Source organism: Colius striatus, chromosome 2 (genome assembly GCF_028858725.1).
Source record: "Colius striatus isolate bColStr4 chromosome 2, bColStr4.1.hap1, whole genome shotgun sequence".
Taxonomy (NCBI): Eukaryota; Metazoa; Chordata; class Aves; order Coliiformes; family Coliidae; genus Colius; species Colius striatus.
Genome location: NC_084760.1, coordinates 96,072,083 through 96,087,220, shown reverse-complemented (window position 1 = coordinate 96,087,220; position 15,138 = coordinate 96,072,083). Strand labels below are relative to the sequence as shown.

The window sequence follows — 15,138 nt, the reverse complement described above, 5'->3', positions numbered from 1 at the left end:
GTGTGTGCTGATGGGTTTCTGTTTGTTGTACCTTTCTGCATGTAAGAAAAGTGCACTCCTGTCCAGGGATCCAGTCAAAATTAATAGGGATTCGTGTATCTTCAAGATAAAACGTGTTTCAGAGGAAACTCAGATCATGTTCCATGGTATGTTTTATATTTGTTTCTTCATTTTCCTGTTAAAATAATCTAAATCCATGTTTTGTTTTCAGTGTGATGGAAGGAACAATACAGCAATTGCCTTTTAGTTTTTAATTTGGTATTTAATGTACACAAAACATTCCTTTAAATCTGAAAACTAAATTGCTCTCATGGGACTGCCTTCAAGTTTGTGTATTTCTGTGTCCTTTTATGTGTTGAACTGTGTGCTTTCTAGGGACAATACTTATTTAAAATTAGAGACAAAACTGCACTCCTCTAAATTGTAGAATATTAGTGTAAACACAGATACAATATATTAAAAAACAATGAAATTCCATGTCTTCTGACGGAGAGTCTGAAGTCTCCTTCAGTCTCAACTAAAGCAATGATAGTAATCAGAAAAGATGGATTTAATTTTCTTTTCTTTTCTTTTAATAAACCTGACTTTTCCAAATGGTAATTTTTGTGGTTTGGGATCTCTTCAGGATTTTTTTTCCCCCCACTCATCAGTAGTATTTTTTCAAAAGATTTTACTGGAAATAGAAGTTTTTCCCAGGCTTGCATGTTGTGAAAACACTGTAAGTTTCAGTTTGTTTACATCAATACAGGAAGCCAGACAGAAGATGCAGTGCAGTACACCAAAGGAATAGACATAGTAACTTCTAAATAAAACATCATTTTTTACTCAAACATTTCTTACTCCGTCTCCTTCTTTAAGTGCTGTGACTGAAGAGGAAGATTCTTATTACTTTTCCTTTGATGAGGAAGGAAAAACTACTTCACATAAGGTTTTTGCATCATCTCTATGTTCATTTTTTTTTATGTCCTCAATTAGATATTACCCAAGATAATGTGGAGGAGAAGGGCTCCCAGGGACATCAAAGTGCTCTCATACAGGAGAAACAGGTTGCTGCCAAGTGGCCAGGAATTGTCTTTGGATTCTCAAGGGTTTTGCCTCATTCCTACAGAGACTCTGTGGGAATCGATAGTGAGGGCTCTCAATCAAACACCTGAAGCCAGTCTGAAGACTTTCTTGTTAAAGCACTATAACAGCAGACGACAGCAGAAAGCTTTTGTCTGTCAAGCCTTTCTACAAGTTTGAGTTACATAGCATAGTCATGGGATGGACTCTTCATGGTGTAGGTGAGTATTTCTTTGGAAATAGGATTAGATGTGCAGAAAGGCTGCTGCTGGCTAATTGAGTAGGTACCATTGTGTGGACATGGGTTTATTATTTTCATTGTATTTAGTGAAATGTTGTTCATATACACACAAACATAGAAATCTAATAATATCTTAAATTTTGTCTCAAGTGTTATGACATATTCACTTTCCCTATCAAATCTTTCTTGTGTGTGTGCAGTCTTGGAGTGTTTGCTGATGAAGAGGGTTATTTGTGTCAGGGAAATTCAGGTAGAAACATGTGATTTTCCAGGATTTCACCAGAGAGCTGTTCAGTTATTTGTCAAATAAGACTAAATTTATTGAATCAGGCTCCTCTTTGCTGCCATCAGACATTTAGCAAAGGATTTGGGACTGTACATAATTCCCATGTTTGTGTAGTATGTCATCTTTGCATCTTCCAAATTAGAACCTGCAGATTTGGGCTTGATGGTAGTTTTTTTCTGCACAGTATTGAAGTCAGATAAGACAACTCTTGTTGCACACTTACTCTATAAAGCTTTTGACTTAGTAGCTTCTTTCTGTTACTTGAGTTTTCTCTGGCAGTCTGTTACAAGGCAGAGGTTTGGATTTAACTTTGGAGGCATAAAAGAATATTCTTTTCCCAAGTAAGTTATATCTAAAGTCCTTTATCGTGCAAATATTTATGCAGTAGGGTCTTGGCTGAGCCTGAAGACAAAGCTTGGGGATAAGAGTTTGTATGGTCAAGGCCTCAGTTAGACATAAACCAGAAAAATAATAAGCAGTTTTTATGGAAAGGAAGAATGAATGCAAATAGAAAAGAAGACAGAATGAAATCTCCACACTAGAAAAAGGTATTTCACAAAGAGACTGTAACATTGAATGTGAGAAGCCTAAATCCCTTCAGGAGGACATTTGAAAGACGTAGTGAATGGTGTTAGCTGCTATATTATTCAGAATTGTGTTTAACAGTAGGCAATGGTAATATTTTTCTTGTGATGGGTCAAGTCATGGAGATTCGTTTTCACTGAAGTGGGTTTAACAATTGCATGATTTACTCTGGTGAATACTTAGAGTCTTCTCATAAGCCTGGGAAGACTTTTAGTGCCAGAACTGAGGAGTAAGAGGGATTTTGTGGGTTTTTTTTACAATTTCCTTTCTAAGCTGAAAAGTTTAATTATGCCTGAGGCACTTGCTATTCTGCATCTTCCTGTTTCTGTAATGCATTGCAGTTAGTAATGAACAGTTCTCCAGAGGCCTCTTGTGCATGTGTGCTTCCTGAAGACATTTCAAAAATGTCCATTGAAGCATCTGGGAATCTGCTTCAGGATGGTCTGTTTGGAAAGGCTCATACTAGACTTTGGGTTCTGGAAACCATACATTCTCCCCATCCAAGACAGTCTGCCTATAGACTTTCTCTAGAAATTATTTTTCCCATTGTCTCATTTGGCTGCTCTCCTGAGTGATTATCCTCAATGTAATCTTCTCATCTTCCCAGGTCATCTTAATAAAAGTATTCATCATTAGCTGGCTATCAAAGCCAAGAAAGAAGTGATAAAAGATAAGTGGTAATAAATGCTACTATCTCATTTCCACAGAGGATGTTACAATGTGGGCATGAAACTTGTGTCAGCATCTGTAAATGAGGAGGTCCCTTCCTCAGTTGAACAACCATCTTTATCTGTCAGCATGGTCTCAATATCCTCTAGAGACCATTGGGTCCAAGAAAGATGTGCTGTTACCGGGGCAGGCATTTTTATTTTAGAGAAATTTTTCTGCCTTCCCTACAAGCTTTCATAGACAAAGGTAAAATTTACTGATGCTCAAAGGCAGTGGGTACATCTGTCCCTGCAGCTGGGGGGCACTGAGTTATAAACTCCATCTTTCTGAGCTGCCTGCATGGAACTAGCATTTCTGAGGAAAGCTGCTGTTTCCTCCAAAGACTCCTTGTTTGACTCTACAAAGATTCATCCACTTCCAGCTTTGCTGGCAATAAACTAAAACTAGTATAATACATCCCCTTACTGGTAGAGTGTGAGGAGTTATCTATCCCCCCCAAACTGTACTGATTATAAAATCAATTCTTATAATTATGTGTCTTCTGCTGTTGGATCCGGTCATTATCAGTTCCAATTCTGCAGACTAATCACGCATTTTCAGATTAGAGAGACCAATTTTAAACTGTTACATGGACAATTAATTTGATGCAACCAAACTCTCAACAGACTTTCATCTGGATTGCTGGCATGGTGCTAAAACACGGATAGAAATAAACTCCTCTATCCGTCTGCTCTGCAGAAATTTGCATTTTATTTTTCCCATGCCTGTATTGATTTATCTGAGAATATGTGTCATGCCCTTTGGAGAAGGCAGGAAGACATAGTAATGGTGCCTCCTTATAACCTCCTTCAATGACTTAAGTACACTCGGTTAAATGAGTATCCCACATATTTAGACAGATCAGTACAACATGTGTGTGTATCTTCAGCAAACTAAAGAGATGATGAGAAGAGTCAGTGCTCAAATTCGTATTTGAAATGTCAATAACTGCTAAGACATATTAGCTTGTAACTCCCTGGTGTTCAATAAATCATGGTAGGGAGACAAGTTTTTCATGTTCACAAGGCAAATGGCAGGAGAAGGTGTCAACTATGTATTTTTAAAAGGTCAAAAGTCTCAAATACTTTTTAAGAAAAATAGCTTTGTAACCTGTTGAAATCAATGTAGTAGCATTTTGCTGTCACTTCAGAAGGAAGTTTTCAAAAGGCTTCAGACTGGCTTGTTTCTGATCAGACTGAAAGAAATAAGAGCTTTTCCATCTACAGGACAGAGACAGAGGTAGACAGGTGTTTAATTTTCAGTTCAGATGAATTACAGGCTGTTCCCATGGGTCCTCACCCAGTGAGTGCTGGGCAAGACTGCTTGTGTGACACCATACTGCTGCAAATTCCATCTTCAGCTTGATATAAATTGTGGCATTAGTCAAATTGTCAAGTAAAACCAACCTAACAAATTGCTCTAAAGAGTATTTATATTTAAGGAGGGGGTAGGGGAAGATGAAAATTGTTGGCCTTTTTTTTTTTATTATTATTCCCTTTCCCCTTAAATCTGTGCAAAGCTACTGATTTGTTCCAGTGCAGAGAGCCCAGTTAGGCCACCTGGTCTGGGAATCTGGTAACTGACACCTACAGGATTGCTGCTGCTTGCAGGTACTTATAAAGTGCAAAAAAATGTTAACAGGAATTCACAGGACATTTTTGCCACAAAAAACCTGCCTCAAAGGCTGAGGATAAAAGGGCAAAAGGCACAATTAGGATATATTGTAGAAAACATAAGGTAAACACATCAAATATATAGCCTCTGTAGGTATCTGCTCTGGAGGGGAATTTAAGCAAAGTGGCTGGAGTTTGCAGGGTGTGGGTTGCACACAGCACTACACATGAGGGCAGTTTGGCTGGAAAGAGAAGAAATCCTTCCTTCATGTCATGTGCCATGACTGTGGGCAAAGTGCATGCACCAAACAAGTGCCCAAGAAACCTCCACATACAGGGCAGCCCCCTCTTTTAGTCTGATGAGGAAAATGAAGTGCAGAAATCCATATAGCCCCCATTGGTGTGGTCATCAAACGCGCACCAACTGGGCACCACGTGCTCCTGCTGCTGGTATTACAAGGTCTTTTGTGCTCAAGAGTGTATGTCACTGGACAGTGTGTAAGGGACTGATGCTGTGATCTGCCCCTAAGCTGGTCTTCTGCCATGCATATGCTTTGCTCTTATTTTGACATAAGTTTCCACTTATTCATCTATGTTAAACTTCTATATCTGTGTATATATACCCATACATACACATACATTTGCCTTAGGTAGACACATTTCCTAGCAGAGGAAAACTGCTAGGGAAAACCCTGTCTGTGTGCCCCACTCTTATACTGAAAGAAATTCTTATCATAAAAGATGTATAAACATCTGGTCTCTTATTCTTTCATCATTTTGAAATGTGAGAACACTTGGCTGCAAGACCATTAGTTTGTGAGTTTAATACCATCTTCCTGTTGCTGTAAGACTTTGATTAGTTTAAGAGACTTTTTCTTGAGAGAACTACAAAGAAACAGCCATGAACTATAAATTCCTTGCTAATAGAACTGTTTAAAAGTCAGTTTCAATGTATCTTGTTTCTTATGGGTCATGTTTTGAGGGCAGCTGGTTTAAAGAGGAATATTTCCTGTGCTTCATGCTGGGCTCTGTCACAGATGTCATGAAGATGTACTCCCAGCCCTGCCTAAGGACAGCTCTACAGTCAGGCTACACCAAGCTAGGACTTTACTGCCACTAGCAGCACCTTCCTCCTCCTCTCTGTTTTCTCTGTCTCTCTAATGGCACTGACTCTGGCTCCTGCACATGGAAAAACTATGCTGCAGTCAGTTGCTTGTCAATAGATTTAATGATTTAATACAGTTTGCTATCTTAATGGCAAGTTAGAGGGAATTCCTTAGTCCTGTGATGTTGTCACACATTAAACTCTTCCACTCCCTTTGAAGAAAAATAAAAACAATTATCCTTTGCCCATTTGTAAAACATTTTCACTGACTATCTTTTGCTCTTTTAGGCTGTATTTGTGTAAAAAGGTATGCCTTTAAGGATTACTGTTGACTTTGGTAGAACTATCCATGCAGTGGAAATTTAGCAGACCCTTAAGCACTCTGCAGCCACTGGGTGATCTGGAATTTTGGAGGTTTGGGGTTTTTTAAGAGATTGCCGCTGATTGTTTTGCATACTGTCTATTCAAAAGCTTGCATGCGTCAGAAAAGATGCTCAAATTGCCAGTGAATTTGCTGTGATACCTAGCAGTACAGTGAATGGTATCATTCATTACAAACAAGCAACTTAATAACAGTCCCATCTTGTCTCATCATGACATATAATGAGATATGTATTATGAGTAATCATCTATTTGTGTGTATTTATACTGTAAGACAAATCACTTGTACAAATACTAGCCAGCAATCCCCGTTTTCTGTTTGTAGCTGCTGCTGCTGCAGGTATTATTTGCTCTCCTCTACAGAGGATCTGAGTCTGCAGATTCAGTCGTTTGATGTGAGCGACAGCAGTTTGTAGCTTTAATAATAATGAGATATCTGTATCCAAGATAGTAGTCTTTCAGTTTTCTATGAGCAGAGTGTGATTTTTTTGCCAGTTACAAATAAATGGTTCAAACAAATCATGCAACCAAAACCCAGACTGGTGTTGGCTATTCACAGTGTGTGACTGATCTCCTGAACTGGATGCTTTTTAATTGATCCCTCTTACCTGAAGGACAGCCTATAACAGTTATGTGGAGTCCCCAAAGGACAAGAACAGCAATGACCTTTTGTCAGTAGCCATCACTTTAGTGCTGTAAACTGCGATTCTTCTGTGAAGAAAGGTGATGATGAATAAGGTTATCACCAACAGGATTTCCTAGAGACATTGTAGCAAGGATTCACAATTTATTGTGGGGTACAGAGGATTTTGTCCTTTGCCCTTACTCCCCACAGTCCTCTGAATACAGAGGATGAAGCCCATCACCAGAAAGGTTATTGCCTTCTGCCATTGGCAATTTTCCTTTTGTTCCCGTTACTTGTCTTGAGAGGCTCATAACTACAATGACTGCAGTAGTTGTTTGCTTGAGATGGAAGACAGCAAAAAGTATTTTTAATTGACATATTTTCATTACTTGTTAAAAACTGCTGTTGCCTTTGTACCTGTGAATGGGAATATTAACAAGCATGCAAATTCCCAAAATCTCTGAAACATCCCCTCATACAAGTGCTGTTTTCTTCTATAAAAAACTTAATCTTTCAAAAACTTAATATTGTAAAAACAGTTTAGAGAGTCCTATCTTTCCTCTCTCATTCACTTAACCATTCATTCTCCAAGGCGTCCAAAGTGTTGTGACATGCTCATGCTCTACTTTAGCCAGATCTGTACCTTCCATTTCTCAAACTGAAACAAAGCCCATAACCCACCCCACTCTTAGGAAGCTAAAACACTTCCCTGATGCAGAAACATTAAGTTTTAGGCATTCCACTAAAAATTTTTGTTAAAAAAATAACATCCAGGTTGTTCCAAAGTCAGATACCAGATTGGATCATAAAAATTTATTACCCTTGGCAGCCCTAGCTGTCAGGCGAGGTCACTACTTGTTTTGTGGTTCCTTAATAAACTTTTTTTTTGCCTGTATAAGGCTGACAAATCTACAACACTTTTCCCCAAGTTGTTTGGTAGCATGAACTCTCTTCTGGCTAGATTCATTGGTATTAAATGTTCTGGTTTTTCTGTGGTTTTATTTCCCAGAGAACTGATTGTTAGATTTCATGAAATGGCAAATATACTGCTGACCTCCAAAAAAAGAGCACAAACAAAATCAAACACAGTCTTAACAGTCTGAGATCCCTCACATACTGTTAAATCCTCTATGCTGTAGTTAAGCAGGTGAACAGCGCTGTCATATAAACACAGCATAGGAGGTGATTGCTTCTAGTGTAGGCCTTACAATTTTTAAGGAAAACAGGAATAAAAATTCTTTGAAACACCACTTGCAATGGCTGTGTGCTTAGCATAGTGGGAAGGAAACCCAGTCTCACTCAAATCATTTTGTTGCTGCTGAAACCTAAATAATAAAAAGGAACATGTCCACTTGTGAGCTGGTTAGCTCAACAATGACAAACACACACAGTTTTCACCACATCCTGCTGAGCACCTATTGTCAGTCCTCATGTACTTTTATTTTCTTGTTCTTCAGTCAGTATGGAGCTCCAACAGCAGAGGAGAGCTGGGTTTCTTCTGTAAAAACCTTGAGGAAGCAGGAGGGAAGAGCCTTTTGACAAAATAAAAAATATCAAACCACTAAGGCATTTTTTAAAGCAGAAAAAGTCAGAGGAGCAATTTATCTTCTTTTGCAAGGTTTTTGTTTGTCTTAAATGGGCAGGCAATTTGTCAGGTATGGTTCAGTTCTTAGAAGGAAGTGGAATACTTCTTCTATTACTTGTAATATTTTTTTTTTGCTCTGCATCTCTAATCAACAATCTATTGTTTTAACTCAGGCCTATTCAAATCTATTTGCATCCAATATAATTTTAAAAAAACCAAGACATAGAGGAACAAGTGCCAGCTGGTTTGCAATCTATTTATCCAAGGTTTCATTCCAAAGATGTGTACATTTACCTTGCCATCAAAATCCAATAGACCATCACACTATCACTGAGTTATATCTGTGATACAAATTTTACTTCCTTCAGCTGACCTCAGCCTGGGAGATAACATTTTTGTTGCATTTCCAAAAATGACAGTGGGGAATCTTTTGGCATAGCTGTGTTTACCTCAGCTTTCCCGGTTAGTGCCAACATAAGGGATGTAATCAGGACAGGTTTTACTGCAGTAATTACCCTTTGATTCACCACAATGCCTGAGCTGTTAATTACACCAAACCTGAGCCATCTCTTTGCTGTCCTATAGATTAAGAGAGGAAAAAACCCAAACATATTCTGGACCAGCAGGATGTGCATTCTGATGTGTTGATACAGAAAACTGACCATTTTTATCCTGCAGTTCTGTGGTTGGAAGTGGACATTATTGTACACATGAGAGATCAAATAAGGTTTTTTCCAGGGTATAGAAGAATTCTTTACATCTGTGATCTTCAACTCCCGCTAATAAGGATATGTCTGCTGGTGACTTAATTTTAGCCTCTGTAATTTATATCAAGACAACATCCTGTCCGACTGCTGAAATTGTGCCATCAAAAAGTTGAAAGCTTTCATTAAATCTAAGTAATTAGTGATGTCAGAGATCCGATAGCCAATGATGGATTGGCCCTGCCTTCTAACACACGGAACAGTGATGGCAGGAGGTGCAGGACTGCTGTTACAGTACAAACTTTAGTTTCAGAGAATGACTGTTCCTGACTGTTGTTTGACTTGGCAGCAACTCATCAGTGTTTTGGAGGTCTGATTTCTAATCTTAAATCCACCTTATTTTTAAGACTCAAAAGTAATCTAGAAGTAAGTTCCTTGTAAATTTTTCACTTATCCATTCTCTACTTCACCATGGCTTGAAATATCTTGGCTTTTAAATTATTTTTCAGAGAGATCTCACAGAACGATGCCTTGGAGGTCATAGAAGCAAATGTATTTTCCAACCTTCCCAAGCTACATGAAATGTAAGTAATGGCCAACCTAAATTCAAAGAAGACCATTATAAAGATTCATAATAGGCAAGCATCAATTTTTTTCAGTTTGATTCAGGTATGCTCTGAAGAATTCATAGTGCTAAAGGAATATTAGAAGTCTCCATTTATCTTTTCCATCTTCTATAACTGTCCCTTTCTTTCCCTGGTTATCCAGAAATTTATCCTCAAACTACCTCTGAAATCCAAAAGGTATGGGGTCTTCTGGTCTGCAGTATGTTGCTTTTTGAAATTGTGCAGATTTTCTGCTGTCAAAAAGAACATCTCAGCAGACACCACCACTATGTCATGGGACAACCGTTGATATTTTAAGATCAATATATTGATATATTTCCTCTGATGTTTTATTTCTCTTTGCAGAAGAATTGAGAAGGCAAATAACCTCGTGTACATTGATCAAGATGCCTTCCAACACCTTCCAAGCCTCAGATATTTGTAAGATCTGTTGCTCTTTGAAAATACTATAGTCATTTTGAATGACACACATATATGTCTATCCAACATATGCTGTGCACTTTTGGTAATAAGACAGGATAATGTCCTCTCTTCTGCTGCTAGCTGCACATTGTCAATACACATTTTCACTCTTAGGCCTGCCACAGTCCCCAGAAAAGCCGAAGATAATATCCTCCATAGAGTATCCTCACACAAGATCCTTGAGCCTTTCTTAGAAACACTTGAAACTGAGTGATGAAAAATGGAGTTGGGCCTTTTTTCTGTCTCTAAAAACAACTTTCAGTTGAAATTCCTCCTGAGAGCTTTGGGACAAAACCTCTCTCATCTGTTTTTGCTATGGCTCTGCCTTCTGTTATACTTCATGCACATAATATTAAATATTCAAATTCTCTTTTCTTTAGCAATGGCAGTGCTATAGCAGTGGTTCTCATTAACACTTTATGTGAAATGATTGAAACTTTAGAATATAAACATATCAGTGTATCATATGACTTTTCATTAGCCAGTCTCATTAAGAATGATGCTGCACAACTGTGCTGCCACAACTTCTCCCATGGGGTTGCCATCACAATTCAGTGATAATTGAACACAACTTTAAAATAAACTGTTACCCTAAAATATTTTCATGTCTTTTAGCTTGTGATCTTAACTTGACTAATAATCTCTCCTCTGCATTAACCCCCAATGAGGTCTAATAAGCTCCTGTGATGTTCTTTGATTAACAATGACAAATACACTCAGTAGGATATTAGCTTAACTTTTCTATGTCCATCCACCTGAGCACATATACCTAATCTTGTTTTCCTTACTTACATAAGAAGCCTTACTCATCCAAGAAGCCTGACCATGATTTGTACATTTGAGTACACAAGTGTTTAATTGTGTGGTTAGATATTTCTTAAAGATAGGATGAAATCAGGTCAGTGGTCTGATAAGCGTAGCTCCCAGAAAGCTAATGAGTGTTTAAGATCTCTAAAAGTCATAAGCATCTAACAGGTTCTGAGCTCAAAAATGCCAAGAGGCATTGGTTTGACTTTGAACTTTAAGATTTGAGATTTAAATTTTGGGCTTTGACAGATAAAGTGTATTTAGTGCAATACAAATTATTACAGTTTAAGTCCCTCAGTGAACTGGAATATGTGGCTAGAGTTGCGGAAGAATTGTTATTCTCCTCAGTATTTTTTACCAATATCTGCTTTATCAGAGTCATCTTGATTATCATTTTTTATGTTCTGAAACATAGATTCTTCTCTTGGCAGTAGGGAAATAAAGCTTTAAACTGTACTGCCATGAGGAGAAATCATATGGCTTTTTCGTTTGTTTTAAAGACTGAGTCATTCAGTGATGACTCCTGTCTTTAAGTAATTTTGGCTACCTATGAACAAAAACACAGCATTTGTTTATCCCATATAAAATCCCCAGAACAGACTGCTATGGATGGTACAGTTGTCAGGTGCACAGATGGTTAGAAAGAATGGGAGCACATTTATCTCATTCAAAATTGAAGAAGAAATGTGAACAAAGTAATGAACATAATAATTTCAGTGATTTTTTAAAATCTGGGAGACACAAACTATAGGTCATGAGGAAAAGATAAATCTGCAGTTTGAATATCTGAGTAGTGTAATTTTTAATCCTGACAGTAGTGGATGTTCCCTCTTTTGAACATTTGTCATTTCATGCTCCCATAGATGTTGGCTCAAACAATAAGACATTCTACCTGTATCAAAATTCAGCTGCAACAGCTCTCCTATGACCTATAGAACCAATATATAAAACATAGAGGATTGGTGTTTTTTAACTAAACATTCCCCATTCCTCTTTAACTAGTTCTCCTCACTGGTTAGAATCAGAGGAAAATCTATTTTGGGCACATTTTAAGGTATTCTCTCTTGTGACAATACAGGACTGAAAGAGATTCCTCAGACTATTGTATCCCATTTCTTACTGACTCTACACCATGTATCTTATTAATGAAGTGCTTTATTGACATTTTGTATTCTCTCCACATTTTCTTTCTATGGCTCTTTTTCCAGTTGAGGCTTTTCCTGAAATTCATTGTTTTGGTGATGAGAAAAAAATCTCTAATTTTATTCATAGCCACCTCATTCACATTCCTACTTGTGTCAAAGGGTTTCTCTAATTTAAATTGACAAAATTCATCTTTGCTCTTTACTCCACTAATGCATTTATGCTGTGTCTTTGTTTCAAGAGGTAAAAAACCCCAAACTCTTGTATGACTATAAATAGTACCAAAGGTGTAGACTTCTTGGCTCAGGAGTCTTAACAGACAAATGTGTCTTTTATTCTTAATACAAGGTTTGACATAGCTATGCTGGAGGTATAATTCAGCACAATACCTTTGGCTTCAGAGGAGTTACATCAATTCACACCATAGGGATCAGGCACAGGACCTGAAGTCCTTGTAGGAAGGAGCTTTTCACAGTGAGCTGGGTGTGATGCTGATTTAATCATAGAATGGTAGAGATGCTGCAGATCCTGCTGTAAACCTCTGTACCCCTTTCTTATCTGACCTACCAGTCAGACAGGCACAGGTACCCCTGTATCTTGGTGTAAAGAGGCATAGTGAGACCCAGCTAAGACTAGTGTGACAAAACAGGGAGACTTGGGTAGCTGCCCATTGCTGGGGTCATCGTGGTTCTGAAATTTCCAGACACAGTGGCATTTTGGCTGCATACAAAATGTGTGGTCTGGTTCCTCACGACAGTGCCATGGCTACGAGAATTGTTAAAACACAATTCAGAAAACCCTGCAAAACAATATATACTTACTGTCAGTTTTCACTATTAAAAAAAAAAAAAAGATAAAAGCTAAACAATATTAATGCTTGGGACTGAGCCTAGGAACCATAGCCCATCATTTTAATGACCATTGCAACATGTTGTTTGGAAGGCTTTCTCTGTCCTGCTTCAAAAATTGTTGTATCGCCACTAGCTCTTATTTATGGGCAAGCAAGAAGCTCTGGCTAGCCTTGTCAGTCCTCTCATCAGCTTCGTGGGATTGTTGCAGCCACTATTTATTGAACATTAATGTTTTTATCTCTGTCAACTTGGACACAAATACATTTCCTGCGCATTCCACTGTATTTATCTCCTGCATCGTCATTAGTAGTATAGCAAAAACACTAAGGAGATAAAAATAATTTTTTAAATGCAATGCTGAAATACTCTAAATCTTCTAGAAAAATGCATCCTTAACTTTATCAACAGTGTTTTAGAAGTGAAGAGAATTTTTAATTGGTCTTCCTGGATACAGGCCAAAGAGACAGACTGCTTCAAAATGGTAACTTATTGACCTTTCCATGAGTACAAGATTATTTATCTGTGTCTCATTAGGCAGAGCTGTGGCATTGTTTAATAATGTAGTGATGGCTATTCAAGCCCATTTTCTTTCCAAAATTAGTTCTCACATGTAATCTGTGTCCTTTGGTTCTTTTTTATAGTGGATACGTCAATGTCCTGTATTAAGCAATCTCAGTTTAAAATAGATTTAAAAGTAACACTTCATTCAGATCAATTTTGAAGGCATATAGCTGAATCATTGGAGAAAAGGTGAAATTTAGGTCACAAAAGCATGCGTTTTAGCTGCAAAATGGTTTGTATTGTGAAGAGCAGAGCCCAGTTCCAAAGCCTCATAGCTGCTTGTACCAGCCTGGTCTTATTTCATGGAGGACTTGACACACACGTACCTGGCATGCTTCCTAAACACAGAATGGTATTTGCTGCAGATGTGGCAAAGTCCATGAAATCAGTGACCCTTCTCATGGAGTTGAGTCTTCAACAAAAAGAAGTGATGCTCCATTCCTTCCTGTGGCAGCCTCCCAGTTAAAGACCTTACCCCAGAAGTGGATTACAGGCTCGACTTAGCCTCAAAGCTGGGACACATGAGTCAGAGGAATCTCTTGCTGGAGTCAGGCTCACATGCAGTATAAAGTAACCAGCATGATTAAGGGACACCAAAGTAACACTTCCTGAGTGATGTATTTATCTCTGCCTAACTTGGGATTGTAATTTAACACATACTCATAATAAATTGATGAGTTAAACTGTGTTACCAGCTTTGCCAGAGTAGCTCCTCCCAATTTGGTGTAAAAAACAGCAGGCATGTTGCTATTTCTGGAGATAAGCAGCCAGAATCTTCCAGGAATTAGTTTCTGAAAGTTGTTTCTGTTTTCCTCTGCTGATTACGGTGCTGTTTTGTTAAGTGCTGACTCCAGTAAGCTTTTTCAGAAAGACAATTAATGCCTTGGAAAGCAGCCATCAGCCGTCTGAAAAACAGGTTCTTACAGAGCTGTTTATGCATGGCAAGGGGGGACTCAGTTATAACACAGATTAAAGAGGACACTTGTTTAAAGTGAGGCTACTAAGGACGTATATGTTATATGGTAAATATATTGACAAAGCTGTCCTGGAGGAAAGATATTCAGTAAATTGGATTATCTACCTCCTAACGAGATTATCCACTTAAAGGCCTCTGGAGATTTGTTGGTTGAATAAAAATATAGGCAAGATCTAGCCTAGAGGAAGATCCAGCTGAATATTTTTTTAGTTCTTTTCCTGCAATTAATTAAGAGAACATATTCTCCTACTCCTAATCACCGTTCTGTACCTCTGTACAATCAGTGCTTTGTGACACCTGTAGATTTATTTCAATATATAGTGATTTGTCAAAGATGCCTTCCTCTTCATGTCATGCTGTTCAGTTGACACTGGCACAAATTGAGCACTCAGCATCTTTGGAAGACCGAGACTATAGCATCACCCAAGGCCTTGAATGTGGTTTCTTTTGCACACGTGTGATGAGAGCCTTGTTAACCAGTATGGCATTTTGATGTGTTGGGAGGAAGTTGCCATTGGGAGCAATGTTTGAATAACATATGTTGGAGTACTATCATCTCTCCCTACTGCGACATGAGGACTGAGATATTCTTTGGAAAGTACTGTAGAAAGGAAAGCTTCTCATGTGTTCTCCTCTATCCAGCAACAGCCACACACTACTTGACAGTTTGCTTCTTCATTTACCTACTAAAGGAAATGCATGCTTTAATTCATATTCAGCAAGTGGCTTGTAAAAAGAGTTTCAGGAATTTTTAGCATATAATTCATTTAAAATTAAAGGTAGATTTCAACTAAAACAATACAAGTACATCTCTAGT

The 15,138-nt window shown here is 38.1% G+C and overlaps 1 protein-coding gene across 1 annotated transcript in view; it reads left to right on the top strand.

Moving 5' to 3' along the window:
• The window catches only part of FSHR (follicle stimulating hormone receptor), an 80,062-nt gene that overhangs the window by 45,160 nt on the left and 19,764 nt on the right, over positions 1-15,138 (top strand). The window contains exons 3-4 of the mRNA XM_010196653.2: positions 9,405-9,479; positions 9,867-9,941. Coding sequence (XP_010194955.2) covers positions 9,405-9,479; positions 9,867-9,941 — 150 coding nt within the window. The remainder of the gene's footprint in view (positions 1-9,404; positions 9,480-9,866; positions 9,942-15,138) is intronic.